The sequence below is a fragment of the Chroicocephalus ridibundus genome, chromosome 3 (assembly GCF_963924245.1).
Source record: "Chroicocephalus ridibundus chromosome 3, bChrRid1.1, whole genome shotgun sequence".
Taxonomy (NCBI): Eukaryota; Metazoa; Chordata; class Aves; order Charadriiformes; family Laridae; genus Chroicocephalus; species Chroicocephalus ridibundus.
Window position 1 is genome coordinate 1227057 of NC_086286.1, and position 26016 is coordinate 1253072.

At 39.4% G+C, this 26016-nt stretch overlaps 2 protein-coding genes across 3 annotated transcripts in view; one reads left to right on the plus strand and one right to left on the minus strand.

Moving 5' to 3' along the window:
* The window catches only part of VRK2 (VRK serine/threonine kinase 2), a 45219-nt gene extending 36503 nt beyond the window's left edge, over positions 1-8716 (plus strand). For both annotated transcript variants that reach the window (XM_063331177.1, XM_063331176.1), the window contains exons 11-14: positions 1519-1700; positions 5663-5836; positions 6186-6368; positions 8474-8716. In XM_063331177.1, the coding sequence (XP_063187247.1) occupies positions 1519-1700; positions 5663-5836; positions 6186-6368; positions 8474-8716 (782 nt within the window). The remainder of the gene's footprint in view (positions 1-1518; positions 1701-5662; positions 5837-6185; positions 6369-8473) is intronic.
* The window catches only part of FANCL (FA complementation group L), a 29697-nt gene continuing 12358 nt past the window's right edge, over positions 8678-26016 (minus strand). Inside the window, exons 6-14 of the mRNA XM_063331178.1 lie at positions 24310-24406; positions 19464-19532; positions 13064-13214; positions 11401-11484; positions 10743-10788; positions 10572-10653; positions 9651-9767; positions 9294-9365; positions 8678-8812 (exon numbers count right to left, since the gene is read on the minus strand). Of these exons, the coding sequence (XP_063187248.1) occupies positions 8777-8812; positions 9294-9365; positions 9651-9767; positions 10572-10653; positions 10743-10788; positions 11401-11484; positions 13064-13214; positions 19464-19532; positions 24310-24406 (754 nt within the window). The 3' untranslated portion in view covers positions 8678-8776. The remainder of the gene's footprint in view (positions 8813-9293; positions 9366-9650; positions 9768-10571; positions 10654-10742; positions 10789-11400; positions 11485-13063; positions 13215-19463; positions 19533-24309; positions 24407-26016) is intronic.

Sequence of the window (26016 nt, forward strand, 5' to 3'; positions counted from 1 at the left end):
ACCACGCTGATCCACAGCTGTCCGAGAGAAGAGTTCAGCCTGCAGTATCTGTGTTTAGCTGATAACACCATAGTTGTGTGATACTCACTGTTAGGTTATGTGTCACACGCAGTAATTCAGGGTGCAGTTTAACTGAACACATATTTCTGACTTCAGTGGAACTGGATCAGGCTCTTCATGTACAGGCTTATTATATTTTAAGCATTTTCAGCTGGAAAGCTTGTTTATTGCAAGGGGAGACAGTAAATTTCTGGATGCTGTGGAATGCTGGTCACTGCAATAAATGATGCTCGATGCTTACTGGTACAGAATACTTCATGCTTTTGTTGCAGGAACTCTTTTTTTCTGCTGCTTTCCTGCATTATCCCATAAACAAGGACCAAGTAGATGATACAGACGTTGAGGGCTGAATTTTCAACGCCGGTGTATGGTAGTGTGAAAGTCTTAATCAGTCTCCTCTGTGATGTATGCCGTAGAGTGACATAAGGGATCTTAGCCATATGTACTCCAAGGTTTTTAAGAAGCAGCGACTATCTTAGAAACAGAAGTAGCTGTTAGTATGGAAATAGTAAGCAACTGTCTGCAAAAGGCTTATTGCTTAGGATTCAGAGTTTGAAAAAGTAAATGAATGGAGAGTTTGTCTTCTCGTATGTTTCTTCCTTCACTGAAATACAAAAGTAACCCAGGGAAAAGACCAAACTTTCTTCAGAGGTCAGTAACTATCTTTGATTTATTCACTTATTTTCATAACATTTCTGTATTTGAATTATTGGACTGCATCGTATATTACATAAAATATATTCATGATGTGTACACACATTTAGTAGATCTTCTGGGATTTTACCAGATGCTAGTATCTGGTGTAGTACTCCAGTTTTAGGATATTCCTGAGTCTTCAACTGAAAGAAAAGTTTGATCCCCCCCATATGTTTTTCCTAATAGCGTTATTTCTGCCCATTCAGTGGTTTCCCTGTTTCTAGAACCCCTCAATAATAATAGCAAAGTAATGCTGCTGGTAGACTGTTTTAGGAATGTAATCTCAAACCCAATATCTGTCCAAGTATTAGAAGTAAAAAAAAATAAAAAATTGCTTTTTTCAAAGCATCCGAAGTATAATATCTATGCAGATTAAAATGGTGTTGTTGAGAGTAGTTAATATTTAAAGGGGTATTATGAACTACCAAATATAAAATACTTCTATTTTACACAGAACTATCAATATTTGTCAATAAAGCATTCTGATTAATTTTTATACTTAGCTTTCAGTACTATAGGAATTAGTGCATGTGCATAACAAGACATGGCACTTCAGGCTTAGCTTGTGTATCCAAATCTACCTTTTCCTTTTCTCATCTCAAAAAGACAAGATATTGTCAGTTCTGTTTTTTGAGCGTGTCTTCAGCTGAAATTGTGTCATCTTGTTTGGCAATGTGGGATTGGCATCCATTTTGGAATTCAATTCTTTCTGAAGTTCCAGGTCTGCATCAAGTGACATTTACATTAAAATCTGCTCTACAGGTGAAATATCCAAGTTTTTGGAACGTGTTTATGGCTTAGCTTATGATGAGAAGCCAAAGTATCAAGTGCTCAAGAAAATCCTGCTGGATGGACTCAAGTCAAGTGGGACTGAATGTGATGGCCCTCTGGAATTTTATGCAGCAGCACGGACACGAAATTGCTCTGCTGCTGAATTGTCAAAAGTAAGTAAGGTGGCTCTGGGATTATTTCTGACGTCTCCTGCTTGATCGTTGCCTTTTCTTTTGTAGAAGAGGAAATAGTTTAAGATCTCAAAATGAGACTGACACAGCAGTTCTTTTGCCTTAAATACACCATGTTTGTTAATTCCTGTTTCCCCTGGCTTTGCTAAAAAGTGGGATGTCAACCCTTAAGGAGGAAGAACTGTCATGAGTCCTTTTGACCTACAGCCTCTCACTTCAAAGCGGTAGGTCTGTGGAGAATGATTTACTTCCAGGATAATGGGGGAGTCAAGGACTGTGTTCACTAACATCTTGAAGACAAGCCTGAATGCCAGGTTTTTCCTTCGTTCCAGATTAAAAGCAAAGTTGCCCTTATTAGTGAAAGCATTTAATTCATTTTCTCATTTTCAAACTGTTCTTTGTCATTTGCCTTTATCCTCCTGCAGCCGCTAATGTGGAGGAGGTATTATTCTGGGATTTAACTTCGTTATAGGTGTGCCGTGCTATGTGATGCACTAACGCGGAATTTTAAAACTGACAGCTATCGTGTTATGTTTTCCTTTTGTACTTTTAAGTCTGAAACTGTACTGTTAATAGAGCCGTGTTTGAATAAGTGGAGATTGAGGTAATTAGTAGTCTTACTGGACTTGCTGTGAAATGTCAGTCCCGTCATCCCTCTGCCTCGAAACTCCCCGTATGCAAAAGCCCTGTTTCCGTCTCTGATGCCTGTGCAATAAGGCAGGGTCAGGGTACCATTCATTTTTAATATTTCTGGTGAACTTTGGACCATCGCAAGTGTACGTGAGCCAAGAATGCAGGATGCAAACTAATGTGACTGATAGGCTGCTAGATGAATGGTGATTCAAGTATCAGTGCACAGATGGTTCTGATTTGCTGAGTTTTGTAGCTGCTGCAACTGAAGACATAAAATATCCTTCTAGTCATAAATTAGCTCTTTGGAAGCAAAACCTTGGCACCAGAGCTTTACAACCTTCAATTAGTAGGGAAAGAAGTATTTGAATGACTGTGGTATTGACATCTGTAGGCCTGCATAGTAATCATTCCTAATAGAAGAGAATATCTGTTTGAGGGGGTTTTGCATGGCTAATTAACCACCAGTGAGAATATGTAATTTTTTCATGATCTCCTGATTGTCACCTTTCTCTCATGATACAATTACATTTTATTGTAGCAAGTGCCTCGCAAACCAATTGTCAGCACTATTTACGTATTACGGAAGGCAGAACAAAAGTTCATGTTTAATAAAAAGGCACTGGGTTTTGATCTTGGTAATTACAGATACTTATTTTAGCAATTTTATTGACTTTTCTGGTTTTATCTTTTTTTTTTTTTTCTTTTAATCAAACCAAAGGCTGTTTCAGTGACAGTATTGCTCTTGCTATGATGGTGACCACTTTGTCCTCACTAATTTGAGAAGCTTTTTTTAAAGTTTGTACTGTTTTCTGAACTGAACTGAACTATCAGGTGGCTGTTAACTGATCTCCAGCTGATCCTGTTGGATGCCTGGTTCGCAAGAGTCTTTGATCTCTTCGAGTCAGCTACTGAATAGTAAATCTATTTTCTTCTTATAGCCTGGCCTAAGACTTGACAGTAAGCTGGCAGAAAAGATGATCCTGACCTTGCAGGCTGTCAAAGCAGCTGCAGTACTTGCTGTTTGCAAGTGCACAACCCCACTGAAAACGCCATGGCTGAGGAGTGCCAGGTATCGCCGCTCTTGTGCTGTAGGACGGAGCAGGACTGGTTTTGATGGCCAAGAACAAGATCAGAGAGTTTGCCTGCGTATCACTAAATCTTGGCAACTGGCATCGCTTTTTCAGAGCAGCTTTTAACGTTGAGTGGTGTGCTGCTTGGAATCGTGAGAATGCTAGCACTGCTCCAACAGTCACCTGGTTTTGACTTGAGTCATTTCTTCAGCCAGTTCTGCCACTTACATGAGCGAGTTCCCTGTAACATTCACTGCAAAACAGCTGCAGAAAGGAAATTTCTAGGGTTATTCAAAGGACTTAAGGAGTACTTAAGTACTAATAGAGAGAGCAGGTAACTGAACTTTCTCTAAATTTATTGCTATTTTCAGAAAATCCGATGTTTCAGTCTGTGGTTCTTGGCTGTGGAGGAGATTCAAGGCCTGGTGCACTTTGGTGCTACAGTCCTGACAAAGCGTTGGATGACAGGCAGGCACTTCCCACTGCATCTCTTCACGGCACTGCCCATCGTTAGCCTAGGTCTCTCTCTTTTCATCTCAGCCCTCTGCATTCCCTTTCCACCTCTCCTTTTATTCACCAAACGCTTCTCCCATTAAAGAGGCAACCTAAGAATAGTGGGAGCCACTACAAACAATCCAGTCTTCTCACTTCTTGCTTGTGAGCAGCACCTGACTCCAGATGACCTGTCTGATCCCACCTGTACCAGCTTGGTACACAGGAAAGAAGTGATTTTGGGTCAGTTCCCTTCTGAAGACCAGTAAACACCCGTCAGTACCAATAAGGGGATCCTGTAGCACAAGCTCCTTGAAGATAACGTGAGGAGGAATTGCTACGGAACGTGAATTGTAAGATGTAGCTCCCTCATTAGTACACAAATCTAATCTTGAAATGACGTAAGACGCGTAACAGGCTACATCCTGGTTCTTTGTTTCAGTTGCACACCAAACATAGCTGATGATAAAATATTAATTGCGTTAATTCTCAAATTTGTTTGCCACAGTTTTTGGCACTGGGTAAGTATTTTCCGCTTTTTCAGCCACAGTGCAAGTGCTAGTGTTAGGGCCAAATGGAGCGGGGTAAGGCCAGCTGACTACTTGCTGGATTTTGTAGATTTCATGTGAAAAAATAATTACTTCAATACCAACCTGTCATTTTTATTAGTATGGAATATGGTAATTTTTAGGCATAAAATAAATATTTTTACAGGTGCTGGAAGTCCTGTTTTGAAAGTGGTGTGGTCATTTAAGGTGAAGCCAGCAGAGTAAGCCGCCACCAGGGTTAGCCCCACCTCTGCAGCTCCATTGCTCGGGGCTAGCTGCAGCGTTTTGTCCTGGGGCAGGAGGTTTGAAACCAGCTTGAGCTGTTGTTCAGAACAGATACACCTTTTCATTTCTAAACATTAATAATTTTCACAGAGCACAACTACGGATTATAGTCTTAAAAGGTGTTTTGGCTTAAACAATATATAAAGTGCCTACTGGCACTTCCAATGGTATTTAGGCTGTGCAGCTTCTGTCTCCTGTATGTATGTAATTTACAGTATAAAAAAGCAGCCCATTATTTCTTTCTTCGCTGCTCTGTTCAGATACAGCTGCTGCCTAGAGGAGCATATGCAAACATTACAGTTAGAGAGTTATTAGTGTGCCAGAAGTACCAAAGGCGTGTGGCATACAGCCTGTGTTTTGGCTACGTTTGCCTTGCCGGTGACAAAAGCCAAAAGCAGACATCCTTTCAGACTTGGTGCTTAGAGCGGCACTGGCAAAAACTTGCACTGACTCCTGCAACTCTTCACCGTGTATTCCCCGTTTACATTGTAGAAGACTGTGAAAGACTATAAGCCTTAACTCGTACATTAGATTACCCGAGTCAGCAGACTTCGTAATTATCTTATTTTAGAGTTTTGCATTTGACTCAATCCAGTGATAAGAAATGCATTCAGCTCTGCTCGTTAATGAAACTAACAGTGACTTAATGGCATCGTTCCCAATAAAGGTTATTAGTGAATGTTTGGAAATGTATAACTGAAGTTTATTTTATAGCATACTTCCCAAATACGGCATAGCTCTAACTTTGTACTGTTTGCAGAAGACATTTATTGACAATTACAATGCTGAAAACAATTCTTTTGAGAAAGATAAAAGCTTATTCTCATTCTATGTTCTTGGTACTGAAGATGGAACATTGTTCTTTTAGAAATACTTTTTTTTTCACTGTACAAAATTGTTCACTGTACGTCCCCAGGTTAGCTTACCAAAGCCTGTGCCGAAACCAGTTCAGCAGAAGCAAAAAAAGCTGGAAGGTGAAGACTCCATCTGTCAAAACAAAGCCTGTACTGGGGTAAGAGGCAAACAGCTCCAGGATGAAGAGAAGGCAAGACAATTAAAGAGGATACTTCACCAAACGGAGCCTCAGCAGGTGAGGATTCGGGCACTGCAGTAACACACGGCATCTCCTGGGAGCGTGTCTGCACTGGTAGCTCAGTGTCCACCTTTGGCGGGGGAGAGGGGGGAGGCAAGGAAGAAAAGTGCTTGAAAAAAATCCAAGTGTGATGTCACAAACTCCAGAAGTTGGCGTATGATTTACTGGCTCGTATTTTCCAAATGTAAATTCGGAGTTTCTTGTAGGCCCAGGGAATAAGCGCAAACGGGGCACTACCCTTACCCGTCTCAAACCTGACAGGTCCAAGTATTGGAATGGGAGGTGGTAATTGTGAAGGTTACTGAATGCTTTTCAGCGTACAGAATTACTGTCTGTACATCAACAGGTTCCCTCAGCGAAGCCTGCACCAAAACCAGCGCAACAGGAGCAAAACAAGGTGAAAGAGGAAGACTCTAACTGCCTAAGCAGGGCCCAAGCTCGCGTAACGCACCGGCAGCTCCAGGCTGAAGAGCAGCCGAATAAATTCTACACTACCATTCGGGAGCCTGGCCAGGACCACCCCTCGCAGGTGAGCTTTTGGGTGTTACCTCAGAACAGTCATAGCACCCTGAGAAAGAGAGAGCAGCCTTTCTGAAAATAGAAATTAAAAAAAAACCACAACACAACAAACAAAACGAAACCCACACCACCAGAGACAAAGCCTAAACTAAATGTATGCCAATGAGATGCTTGCCACAAACACTGAAACTTTGCGTAGAGTTGCTTGGTCAAAATACCGGCAAACTAATGCTCCGTTTTTTCCTATAGTTGGTAGTAAAGCACCGCACTTCGGAGTGCTGCACCAGCGTGCAGGTCAAAGTGTTGGGAAACAAGTCTCCCTTCGTGGACCCTCTCGTTTTCTTGGTAGAAACTTCAGTAGTTTCCTTTTCTGCATAGCGGAAAACTTCCTAACACTCTTTAATTAAATCCTTAAATTCTGACTTTTTAATCTGAGGATTTCAGTTGTAAACTAACTCGCCCCAAATAATATTGGTAATTTAGTGCATAAAAGGGTTGAATGAACGTATTCAGTCTTACTCTTCAACTGTATATGAAAAAACTGATGAAAAAAATTAATCAAGGTTTTAGTAAAAATAATGCAGAACTAAGTATATCTTAGTAATCACACTGTGCTCCTTTACCATGGAATTTAAGCATATTTTAAGAGAGATTGTAGCCAGGTTTTCTTTCATGTAGAAAACCAACTTGTTAAATGAGGACAATTTCTCATAAGCACAAAAATGCAACTTTAAAGGTAGCTTTGTTATTAATCCAAAACGCTGTGCGTCAGGCAGCCTGCTGCGCACGCGAAGAGCAGAGCTGTGCCCCAGGGCGTCAGGCAGCCAAGGGCTGAGCCCCACACTCTGGAGTCCTGACGCAGCAGTGGCTCGGAGTAACAAACGCCGCTTTGTAACGTGGGGGTACTCGGGTGCGACTGCCTAGCCCTCACCTGCCAGATTGAAAAGATAGCAGCGAGAAGGTAGCAAAGCTCCTCCCTCCTGCATATGGTGTGTAAAAGCTACTGTAATCCTAAAAAAGAAGTAGAAAAGGGAAAGAGCGCCACAATATGACATGGGGAAAAAAGAGCCGGTGTAACTTCCCGTGTTTACTTGAACAGTGAGCACGTTCCGATTCTAGATCTTTACACTGGAGAGTAACTGGGGCATTTGTGTTTCCCGCCTTTTTGCAGGAAGAAGGAAGAGTACATTTCTACAGAAAAGGGCCCAGTCACTGGTCTAGTACTTAGATTATATTTGTGTTTTGATTTAGTCTTTAGAAAGGAAAAGCTGATACTCCACTATGATTGATAGTGCTGCATCTATGTATAATAGTTCTCACGTGAAAGAGGAATAAAACAGGAAGACGGGAAACTTTATTAGAGAAGTACAATTTAGGTTATCAATTTTTACCAAAACGATACTGCTAAGGTTGAAATTCAGTGGGATGTATTGCTTACAAATAACACATTGTGAAGGAGATCATGGAAAGGAAACCAAAGGTGGAAACTTTTCTAAGGGACAGTGGAAAATAGGGTCATCTCGGATACACGAGACACAGAATCGTAGTGTTTGGGGATTCTTTTCAGAGGTGGAGATCAAAAAGGTCAGCTAAGACATTGTTCCGGAGACCTAAAAACCCCCAGCCACCACCCTGTCCAACTGGAAGAGAAAGCACACTACGGGCATATTTGTGCGAGCTGGGATACAGCAGCAGAGCTTTTGTTTCACTAAGAAATGTAAAAACATTTATTACACAAATTAAAACGGCAAATCAAACTTCAGAGTAACGTCTAGGGTTTCCAAGCTGAAACTTTATTAGCAGGAATGCTGTAAAGACAATACAGTAACATTTTTTGGACACAAGTTTAAGATACAGAAGAACTTCAGCTGTTGACTTCAGTAATTGATAAATACAGAGTGTGTCTCTCTAGACGGTGTTTAATCACACCTAGTGCAGCACACTACATAGCCGAGATACAACCTGCAATTTCCTGCAAATTCCAGAGTTAAGACTTTGTAATTGTATTGCTTTCTCTAGGATGACTTAGAGACCTAGATGGCATCTTTGGCATCTTTGTTTTTCCAATTCACACTCGTTTATTCAATATTATTATTCCTTTTTTTTTTCCTGCAGAAAGACACTGCAAGAGAATTACCAGCATTTGACCCCCAAGCAATATTCTCACAACCCAAAAAGAAACACGATCAACTCTTAACTCCCGATCATCCCGCATGGTTGGAAGGAAGCGGTTCTGCCATCACTGCTCCTTCTCCATCTCTTGTATTTCGGCTTGCATTTGCTGACGAGACGTACCACTACAGCGTAGCCATACTCGTACTTCTGCTACTAATCGTACTTTCCTTGTTTTTTCTTTGATGTTCCTCTTCCGATGTCTTCAGTGTAAGCGCAGCGCTGTCCCCATCGCCCAGTTTTTTCTCAGAGTTTCTTCACTGAAGATTTCAGTGTCAGGGGCTTGAAAAAGATTTTTTAAAATAGCTATTGACAGTGTTATCTCTTAAAGGCAAGTTCTCTTAAACTTTCCACATCTGCACGTCATCGTTACATATGCACTAGACTATTTGTACAAGGCTGCTTTGTCTTACCAGTGTTAGGAGTCTTGGGGGTTTGTTGTTGTGGTTTTGTTTAGGTTTTTTGGGGGTTTTTTTTGGAAACTGGATCTTTGCAACAGCAACATTAAAAAGGTATTATGAAGTACAGGGGGGCATGGTATTTAATTACTCTGACGCTCAGATGGCGATAACTGCTGTGTCTTTGCGCTGTTTCAAAAAACCTTTACTAAAATACCGATGGACTAAACACAGGGGAAGTTGAAGTCTTCCTCTCTTCATTCCAATGTGTAAAGGGAAGATAGTAGCCTGTTACAGTTTTTGCCGTTATTTAATCTACCACACGCTATTTAGTTCAACCACTCGCTTTCGTTAGATTCCCTTACCTTATTACAGTACGGACATTCACCAAAGATGACATTAAAACTCTGTCTGCTAGAAGGAAGACCTTGTAGCCACTGCAACACAAGGAAGTGGATTAAAATTCACATTTGTTTCTTATCAAATTTAAGAACGATCTCGTTAGCAGGGTTTTTCCAAACAGAGTTCATTTGATCGAGACCTGACACGGTGCGTGTCGAGTCAGAGTCTGTATCACCCAGTGAGGCAGGTTCCCTTCCCCAGGGCCTTCTGTAGGAATCGTGGGTGGGAAGACAAGAGGAAGCACTGAAAGTTCAGTGTGCAACGCTTATTTTCTAGAATCTGCAAGTCGATGCAGAAGTCTGTCCCGTTAATTACTTTACCTCGTACAGGCAAGTCTGGTGAAAGGGCTGTCCGCAGCGGGGATCGTCGCACACGTGATCCGGAGTAGTGCCGTTGAGGCGATAGGCGTAGCAGATCCCACAGTCCTTAGCAAAATCCTGAGAACACAACACCTTTCACTTGGCGGCCAAGGGCAAGGGCGAAACAGGGCTGGTACCACAGGCAACGCCTTCAGCTGTTTGTCTTTGCTTTTGCAGCTTTTGTTACTTACAGTTACTAAATATTTTTGCCTTCACTATCTGTGTCTACACCATTAGGGTATGAAGAGCGAGAGTAGTTGCCAGATGTACAAGACTTTGCTAGGTTTTATTTTATCCTCTCACCGAATTACATCTAGTTTGATGAGCATTTTCATACTTTTGGGCCCCACTGTTTCTTTTTTATTAAACACGATGATTTGGCGTTACGTTTGGACGTCAGACACAACACCTCACAGTCAGACATTAACTTAAAAATTTTACAAGTGAAAGTGAAGCTAGTAATCCCGTGGTACGGCATTGTCAAAAATTAATTCCAACTTTGAAATGCACCGGTATTTGGACGGCCTCTTGTCCCCTCTAAGCAGCTCCACCTAATTAGAACTTAAGTCACCAACATCCATAACAGACTGTTTGGATTTTCCACATCTCATTAGCTACTCTGGAACTTCCTCTCTCCTTTTTAATAGTGCAGCCCGTTATTAATCGCCTTACTGCTATGAAGGCCACAGGAAGGTGTGCACCTCTAATCAAAGGTTAACAAGCTCTGACAATTGTTGCTTGAAGTTCAGACGTCCTTACGGCAATATATTAATCCAATTACCTCTCTCTGAAGTCTCTTATTTTTGCTGGCAGTTATGAAGTGACCATTTAAATTTTACTTATTGAGAAATAACAACTGATCATTAATAAAAAGCAACTTACACTTTTTTCTATCACAGCACGAGAAGGAAAATCTATTTCCAAGAGGTCTTTCAAGTTTTGTAATAAACTGATTTCTGGATCCCTGCAGGTGGGAGAGAGGGAGAGAAAAGTCAACACTAGGAATGGCAAACACCGTTTCACTTTCAAACCGACGTTAGGGAAGATGCTTACCATAAGTGCATGTTGTTGTTCAGCTTCATTCTCAAAGGGTTAACCGCTGCAAAACACGTACATAAACCATTATGTCATCTTGAGGATCCTCTTCACTCCTCCCCCCCAGGCTGACCTCGGATTTCAGCACTGAAGGGGGAAGGCATGGGTTGGTTTTTTTAAATTATTTCAGGAACCCAAGTCAATGACTGCTCTTAGGTTTTTGTTTTGGAAATTCTTTACACTAGTGCTTGAAATATCAGACTGTTGAAGATACGATCCTGTTTACCTTAACTAGTTGGTAAAAAGCTCTGGGACGCAGAGTAGATCTAAAGGATTTCCAAACACTATTAGGACATATGTAATTCTTTTTTTTAAAGGAAGTATATTAAAATACAAGCACGACTGGCTGATCATCTGTAGGACACAGGGTTCCCTCTAAACTGTGCTAGGAAGGCACTAGAAAAAAGCGTGGCGCTCGGAGCAAACCAGCACGCTGTGGCTTTAGGCTGGTAAAAACCCCGGCATCTCCTGTGCGCAACAGCCCTACGCGCACGGGCAGCCGAATTCCCAGCCCTGCTTAGGTACAGTTTCCCCCGGGAGCTGACGCTGGTATCGTATCTGCTCCCTGAGATCCGATTCTAGAAGAGAAACAAACAGTGTTTGTGCGCTGCCTTACCGTGATCTGCTCCGAGGAAATAACACTCGGGGAGCATGTTTGGATGCCGCGGGTCTACCTCTATGTTCACAGAGACGTTGGTCCCTACAACGAAAAAGCAAATAACTCATAGGGGAAGTTTCCCTTTGCAGTCAAGTATTTGGAAAAGGAAACATTAACCGGCTTTTAAAAGCAGTTTTAAATTGGTTAATTCAGGGTGGTTTTCGTTACAACAAATACTAAACAAGTTGGTGGGTATCCAAATTAATTCTACAAAATATCAGCACATATTAAATACTTAAATTTCAATGGACTGTAATTAAAAATGACAACTGATTAAAACATCCCGCCAATCTTGCATTTCTTATAAACCCCTCTTAACCTTAAGACTTAAACTTATTTCTGAATAATCAAACTGAAGCTAGATGACATAATCCATTTGAAATCTGAGTGAAATTTTAAAGGGAGCAGAGTAATGGTTATTAATTCCTCGTCATCTTCTACAGTCAAAAATAGAAGCATCAAGACAATATTACGCAGTAAAAGTCAGTCCTCTCCACAGCATGCCCCTGGACTGACCGAACAACGGCACAGGCATCTTTCGGAAACAGCAGTTCTTTTAGAAGATACCCCGTCATCCTCATAAGGTTACTACTCGTAAGGGGTAAGCAGCTCAAAAATCTCCTGCATCCAGCTTAAAAACCTCACCGCAAATTAAAGTAAATAAATAAAATAAATAAAAACAGGTGAAATCCAGTGGTTTTTGTAAATAAGAAGTATGTTAGCCTTGCCCTCCTTGAAGAAACTGGGAGGAATGAAATCCACACACACGTTGTTGTCCGACTCAGGCCATTTTCGCGGGTTGCTGGACTTTTTCTGTCCCTCCCGTGCACCCCGCTATCTCCTTCCCGCTGCAGGTTTCGGGGACAGCTGAGGTCCACTTTGGTCCACTGTACGCTCTCCAGATTTCTACAGTGTGCAACTGACAGGGGGTTTCAGCTAAAAATCGGAACTCTTCTTTCAAAGGTAACGTTTCCCCCTGTATCTGCCCGTGGCAAGTTTCTCTTTGCAATTACAAGACTCCTTCTCCTATATATATTAAGACCTTAAAATGCCAGACATCAGCATATGAATTACGGTACTTTTTCAGAGGGTGAACACTGTAAGCCTCTCACTTCCTCTCTTCTCTTCTTTCTTTGTCCTTTCCACCTTCCTGTTTTAAGCCCCTTTTTTCCCTTTTGGCTGCACTCTAATATTCCTTTCATTCTTCCCGGACAGGATCAATCTAAAGTAATAGTCTGTTAAAAAAAAATGGAATTTGTGAATGAGATCAGGGCTTCACCTAAGCTGATTCTTCACAAATACGGATTTTTCTAGAGTTATCGTGCAAGTCCTCAGTTTTGACAGTTACATGTTCATAATTTACAAATACACACTATTTTCCTGCAGAAACTTTCATTTTATGTAACACCATAAAGTGTAATTAGCTTCCTACACAGGTTCGGTATACTCCGGAAGGTTATTTTTTTTAATACGCAGAGTAAGAGAGTGGCGTCTTGCTGGTTATAGGCGCTACTTTTCATTGTCCCACCTCAAACAAGCGCCCTCTAATTAGATAAGCAAAGGGAAAGAGCACCCCAGTTTTACTTCTCAAACCCACTGTATTCCTTCAAGTCTTCCCTACCTATCGCAATTCTTCTTGTTGTAGCCGCCCGTGCGGGGTTTTCTGGCTCAAGCACCCACGTCTGCCCATCGATTTCATCCATGGCATCCCAGAATTCTTTCAGCGATTCTAACGCCGCCAGGAACTGATTATAAATGTCTATTAAGGAGTTCTAAGAAAAGAAGAAATTTAAACAAGTTTTGTATAGTTTCCACCTACAGCCACATAGAATATTTAAAAACAAACTGGAATTAATTTAAGAAATGTTAAAATCTAGTAGCGTTAAACGTTAAACTTCACATTTCTTTGCTGAAGCAAGCCAAAGGAAGACTAGCTGTATCCCGAGCGCGACGTACATTCTCTGGTCCTGGTAGTTGCAACGTGGTGTGATATACATACATCATGCCTGGATTCGATACTGGTTTATTACTCTTTTTCACAAAACTTCTCTGAAAGCCGGTGACAACTATTAATTTGCATTCTAACTTGTAACAAACCACCGTAAAATTAAAGTAAAAATCATCATTATCTACTATTAAACTTCTGACATTCTGAGATTTCGTCTCTACTTCAGCTGAGCAACACGGCCGTGGTACCAAATAGAAATACACCAAAATACCCACATAACTAAAGTAGCGTATTTATTTTTTAAAGGCTCTAAGAAATGTAGCCTAGCGATGTCATAATTATCTCAAAATTAAGCAGTATAAAAACAGGTACTTAACATTAGATTTCAAGCCATGTAAATACGGTAAGAGAAGGAGAAACCGTCTAATAATCAGAGGATTACACTCAAGGGATTTCAATATTTGAGAGTGGATTAGACGGAATCAGAAAAATCTTTCATTATACAGGACAATACAGAGAGCAGCAATGCGAAAGATGTTTTTTTAAACTCATCGGGGAGCACAAAAGAAGTAGCTGTTTCTCCGGGGAAAGACTTCTTTGAGTAGAGCAAGCGCTCAGCAGGCAAGTTAACAGCTTTCCAGAGGGCACCAAACGCCAAGATGAATTTAGGGAAGGGAAAGGAGGTGAAGAACGCAAGAGGGGAAAGGGGCGAGGTCCGTTTGGAGCAGTGCCCACGCGGGGTCCGCGCCTGAGCTCAGACGGAATCCGTGGGGGGAGCGGGAAGCGCGATGAGGAGGCGAGTGGGAGAGGGAGAGCCGCGAGAAGGTGGCTTGGTGGGAGACGAAGCTGCCACAGCACAAAAGGGAGGGTGGCCAGAAACTGGCCAGAGGCGGCCCCGCAGGGCGAGCGAGGCGGGGTGGTGTGTGGAGACAGACTCTTCCCAGAGAACGCCTTGCCTCAAATTGTCTGCCAGCAGGAAACTCCAGAGTAGAAAAGAAGAAATGGCTTGGGAGCACCGAAGGGTACTTTGAAATCGCTTACAGAGAACAAGAACACAACCGAACCGTTCAAGGTGCGAGGACAAGCAGGAAGGACAGGAGAGACCGGCGAGACTTCTGCAGCTGGCGTAAAGGACGTTTTAAAAAACCAGAAAGATGTCCCCGGGCCAAAACCCATCTGAAATCTGGCCCTTGGTACAAGTTCTTGGGGTCAAAAAGAAAAAGCAAACTAAATGTTTGGTTCGTAGAGAGGTATTTTTCTATAAACACCTCTATTCTTTCTTTTTTTTTTTTAATTTAACTATAAAACATGGAACGGTTTCCTTTAATCTTTAGTAATTATGTTCTTCCTTGCTCACCTGGTCAAAAAGAAGCAAATTATATGAACATTCTCAGATGAAGAAAGGTATTTATATGTAACAAGTTTATCTATTTTACGCACACATATTTTAGAAAGAAACAGCGTCGCTTAGAAATAAAATGCTACATTTTTTCCTGCTGTTATTAAATTATATTAAAGTAGGAAAGCACTTAAGCAGAAAAGTGTGAATACTGCCAATCTCCAAATGTAACGCTTATTATCTTTAAAAGCATTTTGTTACTTTTATAATACCTGAAGTGATATAATAGTGTCAGTCACTTAACCACATCTTAGAGTATAATATCTTCATCTTAAGTACTATTATTTCCAGTATTTTAATAATTTTCACACAGTCCTGAAATGTGATCTTTTGTGCTCTGATGACACTTAAATTAATAGCATAATTTTCTGGTACTTGCAACAGTTGCTTTCCATTTTGATTTTTTACATTTTTCTATATCACACACAGATAAATCCTCTAATAATCATTTTTATCTTTATCTTCCGGGAATTCAAAGGGTTTCACTAGAAAAAAGAAACATCAAGGGATTATAACCCACAGATAAGTTTTAAAATCCAATTAATTTTAATACTAATTGTAATTTTTCAATGATGTTCCTTAAAAAGGTAGTTAAATCTTTTTTTTTAACGCGCTGTTCGTTTGATCTTATTTGCATGCTTCATTGATGTTGCCAGCTGTCTCCTGCTCTATACATAAACGCATCTATAGCTGTTTAACTACATCACACGCTTGTCACGCAAGCCGTGAAAACTATAGTATTCCTTTTTATTTGATTAACCAACTAATTTTTGGTCATTGCCCGATACGCTTTTAGAGTGCGATCATGCGCTTGTTTGTCTACACTACACCGAGATAGTTGTTAATAACGTCAAACAGCGCAAACTCTTTGTTTCTTGGGAACCTTTGTACGAACGCATTACAATTTGCATGAACTATGGCAAATATTCTTTGGAAAATAAGCCACTCATAATTCAGGGTAGCATCACTCGCAAAGCCAAACTCGTTACTCCATCCAACATCTGGACGCACCCGTTGCCGAGAGGAACATACCGTCTCTTCTACCAAGAACAAGTCCCTGGAGTTTAACACTTTTGTTTCCATTTCTGCGCTCTCATCTCCATCTCATCACCGGCAGCTCCCCCTGCCAATTCCTTCCTTCTTTTTTTATTTTACTCCAATTCAAACACTTTCCCCAGCTTACCCCTACTGCCCATACGCCGTTTCCTTCAATCAAAGGAATGAGGAGGAACTGAAAAGAGAGTCACTCTGCTCTTGGGGCTTATTTCTAGAGCCACGGAAAGTCTCGAGTCTGTGCCTACCAGAAAAATCCACGAAGCCTTCCAGCAAGTTTCCAGAAATGCTATAGGTATATATTTCAAACACCCACTGCAAATCCTGGATAAACTAAACATTAATTAAATGATAGTAAGAATGTTCTAATTCAGGTAAATACAGCACATTTTATTAAAATTTATTTTTTAAAAAAGATTAAAATATGATCTTTTTTCTGAGATTTTTTTGCTAAAATTCTTCCTAGCACAGAATTTTCTTATCCAGAATTAAAACAACTGCGAAGTCTCCTAATGGAAAAGGTAAATAGCCTAAACTATAGATGTTGTTACTCGCTGGCCCTGTAGGAATTCACAGACAGGACACAATTTAATAAAGTCAACAGTTGTTGGATGGAAAAGGGATCAGCTGCCATCACCGAAATAATTTTTGATTCTTTAGATCTGTTTGGAAACAGTTTATTTCTCACAAACGATAGTTTAACAATTTCCCCCCTCCTTGGCAGAAAGCAAACTGAGACCCAACGCTGAAATCTTTCTGAAGTGCCTTGTCAGCCATCTCTGGGGCTTGTATTTATAGACGCATATAAAGCTGGTGTCTGTGAAGCTCCTTTGCTAAGAAAAAGCACAAGTATGATGCCTTTTACTGTGTTTTCATCAAAATAACTGAAGAATAATTTCATTCATAGCTGTACCTTCTGAATCTCGTATTACCGTTTCATCGCTGGCTGGCTGCATGACCTCATTAGTCATTAATTTCCACTCTCCCGACCTTCATGTCGCCGACCAGGTGGGCAGTGGGCAGTCTAGGAACGACACCCTGACGTGAGGGCAGCAGAATATAGATGCACCGAAACCGCAGAAGCCTGCTTACGGCGTCTGCTGAGATGTGGCGACAGCGCGTTTATCGGGTTATTCAGACAAAGAATATAACGGGAGTAAGTCGATGTTCTTGCACTTGTCATTGAGAAGCACTCTGCATTTATTTGGCACTTGTAACAGTGGCAGCAGCAGCATTGCCCTTGGTGCTGATTTCTTACTACTCTAAAATGTCTCCTCTGCGCCAGAATACACTGGCTGTTGCTGCTCATGCTGTGAGACACCTGCACTGGCTACTAGGCTTGTCATGACGCACAAAACCCTACCATCTTCAGCTTGACATTGTGCAAGTTATAATTATTCATCCAAATGAATATGTCAGAGCAGCAGCAGCAGACCTCTCATCAGAGCAAAAGAAAAATACATCAAAACATTATCAACCCAGCAGGAAGACAGGGACCATAAGGAAAATTACCCATTTTTAATATGGATGCCATAAAGCCATGTCTATTATTATACGGAGATTAAAAAAAAAAAAAAAAAAAGAAAAAAAAGAAAGAGGAAAAAAACCCAGCCACCCAACAACCCCTCAAGTTTAAAGTCCACGAGCGCTGAAAAGAACCTGAAACAGGCAACATCACACACACGGGGGTGGAAAAAAATAAATTACCTGAAAGCTATTTATATTTTCTTTCTTAGGATTTTATATTCTAATAGCGCAATTGCATAATTTTAGTGAAGCTTTGTCAGTTTTTACATTAAAGATGACCAACAAATATTAAAATTAAGACCTATCAGTATCAAAACTTCACGTTATTTTGCTAGAAAATAGGCATAGCGTGTTCTTTGTCCCTTTTAGGAACCAAAATTTTTAACCGCTTCAGGACCTGCCGAATTCTGCTCCCAATGCTGTTTCAGCATCCGCTAAGCTTAACCCTTATTTTGAGAATAAATACCATTTACACAATTACTACACGCAGTTTTTTCCAGAAGCGTTAGGTTCATGCCAGCCGCGCAGATAAGGTCAATTTTCAAAACCGGCTGTACAATAAAGCATTTCCAGCAGCACAAGGCCCGGGTCACTGGTACTTGGTCCAGTATCACAGCAGGCCGTCTGCAGCTGGAATCAGTAGCTCACGATTTCAAAACAGAGTCTTCAGTTCTGTACAAACACCTATTGTTCTTGCTTTCAAATAGTCCATAGGTCATTCGAACTGGACAATTATTTTAAGATCTCAAGCATTAGAATGTCATATTTTTAACATTAGATTTTTGCTTGCTTGTGGTGTCAACATTAATACATTCACTCCCACCTTTAACTCGTCAAAGGTGGCTACTTCATATCATGTTTTTCAAGAACATTTTATTAAAACAGAAGTCCAGCCAGTAGCTTTAAAACGACTACCAGTAAACACAGAGAAGCAATGACTGCCAAGGATATTTGAAATGTTGTTAATTTGAGGCAATGTACATTGCCAGGCTGTAAAATTAATAAAATACTATTAAAAGTCTGTATAAAGTTCGAGGTTAGAAACAGTACTTGAAATCCTGCCTGTAGTATATGGAATCCAGTATAATTTAATGGAAAAATAATATCATCTGTTTAAATTGTTCCAAACCATACCGGTGAATCAAAACCTAAAAATACAGACGACGCTAAATGTCTCTTTCATTTGCAATGGCCCATTCTTGCAGGTATTCCCTCAAGCACTCACATTGGAGGATCTGAGGTGACACACGAAACCGACAGCTTTGCAGGCAAAATTATATGCCCGTCTCAAAATCATTCTGGTGCGACCTTTCAGCCATGGTCCCTATGTAAATTCAGTACCCTAAGACAGGCTTTATTGATGGGTAGAAATCCTCGCGAGAGTTAAAATTATGAAATGCCATAATTTATGTAGAATCTATTTGCCCTGAATTAAATGAAATTAAACATCAACTATTTTCTAGAGATAACTCAAATTAACTTACATCTAAGTGGTCACATTTAAATCCATTTAATCAAGTACACACGCTCTATTAAGGAAAAAAGATACATGACATAATGCAAGAGAGACTAGAAAAAGACAACGGCTCTTGGTTCTTTATGTTACCAGTATCAGTTAAATTATGAAATCAGATTTCTCTTAAGCATTTTCCTGTTGTTCTTTTGATCGTAGCTGAGAAAGTTTTGTTATGTTATGGAAACTATATGGGATATCAAACGGGGAGACCGCATTTTTTCAATGTCTGTCAATTCAGAGGGTGCTTCTTTTCTGTAAGACACGGTTTCTCATGCATGCTTTTTCCTAATGTCTCCCCTAAAGAGAGTTCAGATGTATGAACAGCTTAAGAAAAAACCAGCTAGAGTGAGTGCAAAGCACGCAACACGCAAGGTATATTTATATGGCAAGGAAAATACTTAAAACACTACCATAAGGAATATGGAGTTCAGCATTATTACATTGACATAAGCATGTGTAAAAGTTAAATGCACACAGGGAAAAAAGCTGGAGTTAAAGAAATCCAGCCCCTCATCGCTACCTACATACTGCATATGTATCTCAGTCCGTAAAAAAAGCTGTGGAGTACGGCAGTTTACCTGTGGCATCCAAGAAACAGCAAACGGAACAGGAAAATCCACAAGGCAGTCCGGTGGTTCTGTTGGATACTGAAGGAGGGAAAGAAAACACAGTTTTTCTTTTAAAGTGATTTAAAAATCAGACTGATACTCAGCTGCCAAATTTGATAGCGAAATATGAACACTTCAAGCATCTTGAGAACTTGGCTCTTAGAGGAAACAGTATGTAAATCATTTTCAGAAATAGTTATGAATGTTAATTATCATTTAAAGAAGAAATCTACATGTAAACAGTTTTTATAAATCAGCTTTTAGTAAGGGCAAGAGAACCAGTTTTATGTGTTCAGTGTTCACAAAGACACATTAAAAAAGAACTGAAGACAAAAAAGATCAAATATTTTAAAAAAAAAAATAATCTCGATTACCTCTACTGGATAGGAGAATGTAAAAAACCAAGCAAATAAAACCAACCCTCACGTGAGTCAAGAACTAATTTTCATTTAAACTAGAATATTTGCTCCGATTGGCGACATTTTTTGTTTTGAAACTGAAATAATCAAGAGTATGTATATAACTATTTAGAAAGAGATGAATGAAAATACCCAAATGACCACACCCAGAATTAAAACAACTCCCTGCCCTAAATTAACAGGTACCAGTGAGGAAAAGAAAAAAATGCTGCATTATGAAAACTGAAGCTATAAAAGGTTTGATAAGCCCAGAAATAACCACTATCCATTACCCTAGTAAACCTATTGCTGTTCAGCATCCAAGATGAATTCGGTGGAAAAAAATGGTTTTTACTGAAAAATAAATGTAGCAAAGGAAAGAAACATCTAATTACAAATAAATGGTGTCCTTTCTCAGAGCACCTATCCAAAATTTTATTCACCTAAGAAGTTGCCTCCTTTAGTCCTATGCAACCTTTCAAATTCTACCAATGATGCACACAGCAGTTTTATAGAAATTGTACTAGCATTGCATAAACTGCCAACACAGGAAAACCTTAGAGAGAATCTTATTTTCTGAAAAAAAGTCCCAGCTTCTTCACAGAATTAAAGAGAGTTAAGACAAAGAGGTGAAGTTTAGCTGTGCTGCTTCCCGTAACCACCTTCCATCCAAAGTAAACCTCTGGACATAGATATTGTCCTTATTTACCAGACAGCTGGCAATTAATTTATCAGATTTTTTTAAATGTGTTTTTATTTTAAGTAAAATGTAATGCTACAGTAGTTACTTTCAAATTGTTCTCTATGGCAGAGAGCAAAAAAGAGACATAGCTTCCCTACAGCATCCATTCTTCATTGCTTTGATTTTAATAATAATCTAGTGGATTTATGGATTTCACAAAAATTTGTTTAAACCTGCTTTTTAATTTGCCTTAATTTGTGGTTTCTGTTAAGGTATCCACATTCTGAAGAGAACGCCTACAACTTGAGTATCTTGTGGTTTACCATTTCACCAAGTTGGAGTCAGCCAAGTTAAATAACAGTGACGGAGCGAGAAGCGGAACAGCTGATTTGGAGCGGAGGCGGTTACAAGCTGGAGCTGTATCTCCGCAGTAGCTGTTGCAGTTCCTTTGCCTGTACTGTTACTGGAGGCGTTGTAGTCTTGGTGGGTTTGTATTGTAGGTATTATTTTTCATTAAATACTATGCTTGCATAGAAATATACCTGTTTTCGATGTATGAAAGTATGCCTAGAACAAACTAAGAACAATAACAATTTTTCCGCAGGATTTGTTTTAGGACTACCTCGTTTAAATCCCAGCAGCATTAGACAATTACGTGTTTACTTTCTTGGTAAGTAAATTCATTTTATACAGTCTTTTGTAGGCTGCCTTTGAAAAAGTGCTTGCAAACAGATTCTACTAACTTTATATTACTTGAAAAAAAAAAAAACAAACCGAAAAACCTACAGCACTTTCCCCCTGCATTTTGTCAAATTTTCTGTAAGAGCACAATATTGTACTGTGCACCAGATAATTGCCAAGAATTATGCAACAATTCCATACATATGTACATAATGCTTTTAGCCCTTGCAGAGTAAAATGCTATGTAAAATAAAGCAAGTGATTTCCCAGGAGACAGTATTTTGAAATACTATACCAGAGTATATCAATGACATCATATGTTATTACAGTTACATTTGAATTTGTATGTCTGAAATCATATATTACATTTTTGAGCATGCATCTAACTTTATCTAGAAAAAATATTTTCATAACCCTTGCCAAATCATTCAGATAATTACCAAAGCATCTCGATTACTACACGGCATGCAAATTCTTGCAGTGGCCCAATTGAATTCTTGGATCTGAAATGGCAAGCACCCAACCCGCTTCTCATGCAATACAAAATGAAATCTGATAAATAAAGCCCAATGTATTTGTTTTCATACTTGCAAAGATGCATGCTTTGTTTTCAGAAAACTTCTCTACGCATTTAAATTGTGAATGGATGAAGATTTCTGGACCAGGCATTGTCAACCAAATACATCGGAAAACTATTTCACAAAATGCAATCAGAGCATTAAACAATATATCCTTCTATGAGGTTTAAGTCTAATAAAACGTCAAAGTTGCGTAGGACATAAATCGGCTAAGAAACCTAACTACGACAGGACCATTCTCAATTCTTCCAGGTTTAAACTGATCACCCCAAGTTTCCTAGACACTTTACAAATGCAGTTCATGGAGAGCAAGTGTTTTGAAAGGACAGTTCCTACCGCAAAGCACGTTCAGACAGGGGTAACTGGTGGAAGTATTTGACAACGCTTTAAGGAAAAGTCCTCGAAACACATCCAAGCCATTAAGAGTGATGGCAAAGGAAGATATAGGGGATTATCTGAACACACATGATAACTTCATGAAAAAGAATTTACTAAATCACTTTTCAAAGACTTTCTTCCTGAAAACATCGTTGGCAGGCTCATAAACTCATTTCACTGTATGGCATCCATGAGGACAAGGCTGAAGAAACCAATCTGCCAGAACACAGACAAGAGCCAGCAATATATACTGGGGAAGAGAGGTTTAGCTCACGTACTAACTTTAATCAAAGAAACAGCATAATAAAAAATCAGCATACTTTTATTAAAGCCGGTTATCAAAAGAAATCCCTTCAAAAAATACTTTATCAAAGTCTTTCCAAAGGTATTAGATATGCATATGAAGTAAAATCAAATCCCCACGTCACCAAACCACACTTCACATATAGTTTTTCTCTTCTGGCAAATTTAAATGCCAGACATGGTTTAAAAAGGACAAGCAATCGATCCTTCATCATAACCATCACTTGGAAAAAAAAATAAATAAAATTGATGATTAATTGTTACAACAGACAAGTTGGATAATCTAGTCTCTTCATTACACTAGATCATTAGTTGTTAGACAGTGCTTTCTTCTGCTACTAGGAGCCTCACCTTCAGATCTTTTATTACTATAAAGAAAACACACAAGTTTTCCTAAGAACAGAAAACGGTAATCTCGATTCCCCTTACAGTACAGTGGTAAGTTAAGGCTGAACAGAACCAGCCGATGCATAAGTCTAATAACGTTTGACCATGGCAGCTGCTTGGTAAAAATGGGCATTGCACTGTATTTTTTTTCTGCACTTCTATACTTCCATATAGGTAAAATACTTCAGTCACCATAAAATCAAGAACAAACTCAAGGGCAACAGTATGACACTAAAAATTAAGTGCAGCCTAAGCACGGGATAGCAGCTCCCTTATGAACAAGGACAACACAGTCTGGTTACTCTCCTCACGCGTTAAATAGACCATAATTGTATTTCCTGATATATTTTCCCATCAATGTATTTAGTAATGGACTGACTAACAAATTAATTATGCATTCTTTACTCTGTGTGTGTAGGATAGTTTTAGTCTTTTTCCAAAATCCACTTTAGCAATCTCAATTCCCAAACGGTACTTTTTCCACAGGCTCCTTTTTCCCCTCTCAGGTAAAATTAGCTTGTCTTATGTAAAACTCAAAAACTGCCGGTATTTAAAGGAACATAGGATGCCTGTGAAGGTGAAATTTAATCTTACAATACCATGCTCACTCCTCATCTCTCCAAGATTATTACTCCAGATGATGGACCAAGGATAGTCCCAAACAACAACATTTAGACACTTTTGGATCCACTTTTTCCTCTAGAGTGATTTTCTGAAGACAACAGCTATTACCATATAACTGTTACCATACAGCCTGGATATTCACAGTTTCTGATAAGAGATTTATGCCTTGAAATGAGAAATTCTGTGAAGAAGCACTGCAATCTGAATTCAGTTCTAAGTACCAGGAAGAATAAAAAAGAAAATAAAATTTTTCTGCTTCTGCACATACCATGGATTTGCATTGCAAGCACTATCCAACTCAGACAATTATTTAAAATAAAAAGAAATGCTTTTAAAAAAATTAGGAACGTGCTTCTGTAGTCAGTTTTTCATCAATCTTTGTATCTATAGCTTTAACAGTAAGGCTTGCTACAGAAGCAACCCAACATCCTCTACTTCTTGTTATATGCATAGTCTCTGGATAGAGTGATGATGAAAGAAAGTCTCCCAAATGGCTTTGTCTGTAATCCAGTAAAATTATTACAATATCATAAAACATTTTTCATGTGATACACAATTTCATATGGAAAGATTCTTTGATAACCATAATGCACTACTAATTTCAAATTAAGTTAAAGACTGAAAACTCTACTTTATATAAAGTAATTTCTTAAAAAAATTCCCCACCCATTATCTTGCAGAACAGACATACTAAAAACAAACCAACTCTCTAAAATCCTCACGAACTAACAAAAATCCACGTATTTCACGGAAGCCTTAAAACATCTTCTCCCACATAAATTCACCTTTGCATTTAACTTCAGAGTGATGAGATGCTGTCGACCACAAGAGTCTTCAGCTTTTAGCTTGATTGTGGCAAGACCAGTATCCACATACGCGACTCTGAAAGAGAACAGAAAACTCTAACAGCATTGTAAGAAGTCCAGTTTGAAGTGTCTGCAATACTCTTTTAGTCTGTTACAAATATTAATCAGAGGAAGTTCTATATGTCAGCCATTGTACTGCTGTTAATACACCGGTCTACTGCTTAATGCAGTCATATATCTTTGGGTTATTTACAATGTGTGTCAGGGCTCACGCTGTGGTCAGTGAGCACTGTGTTTCAGTTTTCCATCACCGGAACCTTTGACACACACAGCATGTTCCTGTCAGCCTCTACTTATGTACACATTAAACTTCCTGTCAAATCTTTGATCCATTTCTGCAGTTTCTTACTGTATGAGACTTTTATGCTCTTGATTTGCTTTTCTCTTCAATGAAGTTCTCTTCTGTTATCAATACTGCTATTGTGGAAAATTCAATGGATATTGGTTCCTATTCTGAAATTGATTTTCTGCAGAAAACAGTACCCAAACAGGTACAAAATGAGTTATTGATGATGATTGGCCTTCGTTTCCTGACAGTTTTACACAGTATGCATGCACCCAAGCAAGTAGCAAGTACATATTAAATGTAAATAAGTTTTAAAACTTCTGACATAATCACTGACTCTTTGCTTAAGATGTCATAGATTCATGCTTCCCCCAACAACGAAGATGAATACAATTGTAAAATATAGAGCTCTCTAGAAACACGTTCTGCTGAGTAGCTTCAACAACTGCCAAAAAGGTTCAAACTTCTCCAGATATTTACCAGTGAACTGGGAATGTGAATATTTTGGCATTTTTACTATGTCATTCTTGCGTAAAGATAAAAAGCAGTCCAAGATCATCGTACAAGTTACCACCCAGACTGATGGGAAGGCCTATCAGAGTTCAAAGAAAGCACCTACTTGCTGACTTAAGCAACGCTTTTTTTTTTAAACCATTACAAAGTAGCCCAGTCATTTGAGCCAGCATGCTGGGAAAAATGGTTCTCTTCCAAGGAAAATGAGCCACGGAGTTGTAGAAGCCTGTACAAGAAAAAGTAGATATACACCAAAGGGTGTGCACCTTCCTAGGAAGGAAGTGAAAAGAAGAAAAAACGATCTGCATAAATGACACAGCCTCAACATGAGGGAACTGAAAGATACAGATGGAAAAAGCAGTAGAGGTAGTAAGTAGGGAGAGAGATACACCATGTCATGTTTAAAGCTGACTAGCTTTAATGCAATAAAATTAAATAACCCTACAGATTCCTGCGCGTATTTTGGCTCTCCTTTTCTCTACAACAGTAGAAAGAAATACAAGTCTTGATAAAAGTGTAATTCAACTGGAGTCCACAAAACTTGATTTATTTAAAGAGAATTAGAGCATTCTTCCTCTAACTGGAAAAACTTCATTACTCCCGCTTTGTTCCAAATTTACCTCAAAAATATACCACAGAGTTTTACAAAGATAAGAAACCACCTATATGCCACCCCTCCAGCTGCTCTTGCCTGGGGTGGGGAAATCCTAAACCAGCAGCTAAGGCCCAGAATGGTTACTGCAATAAAATATATAGCAGTGTCCAAAACAAAGCCCAACTGCTGCCTGCATCAATGCACTGTGAGGTTACATGGCAAAAAAGAACGG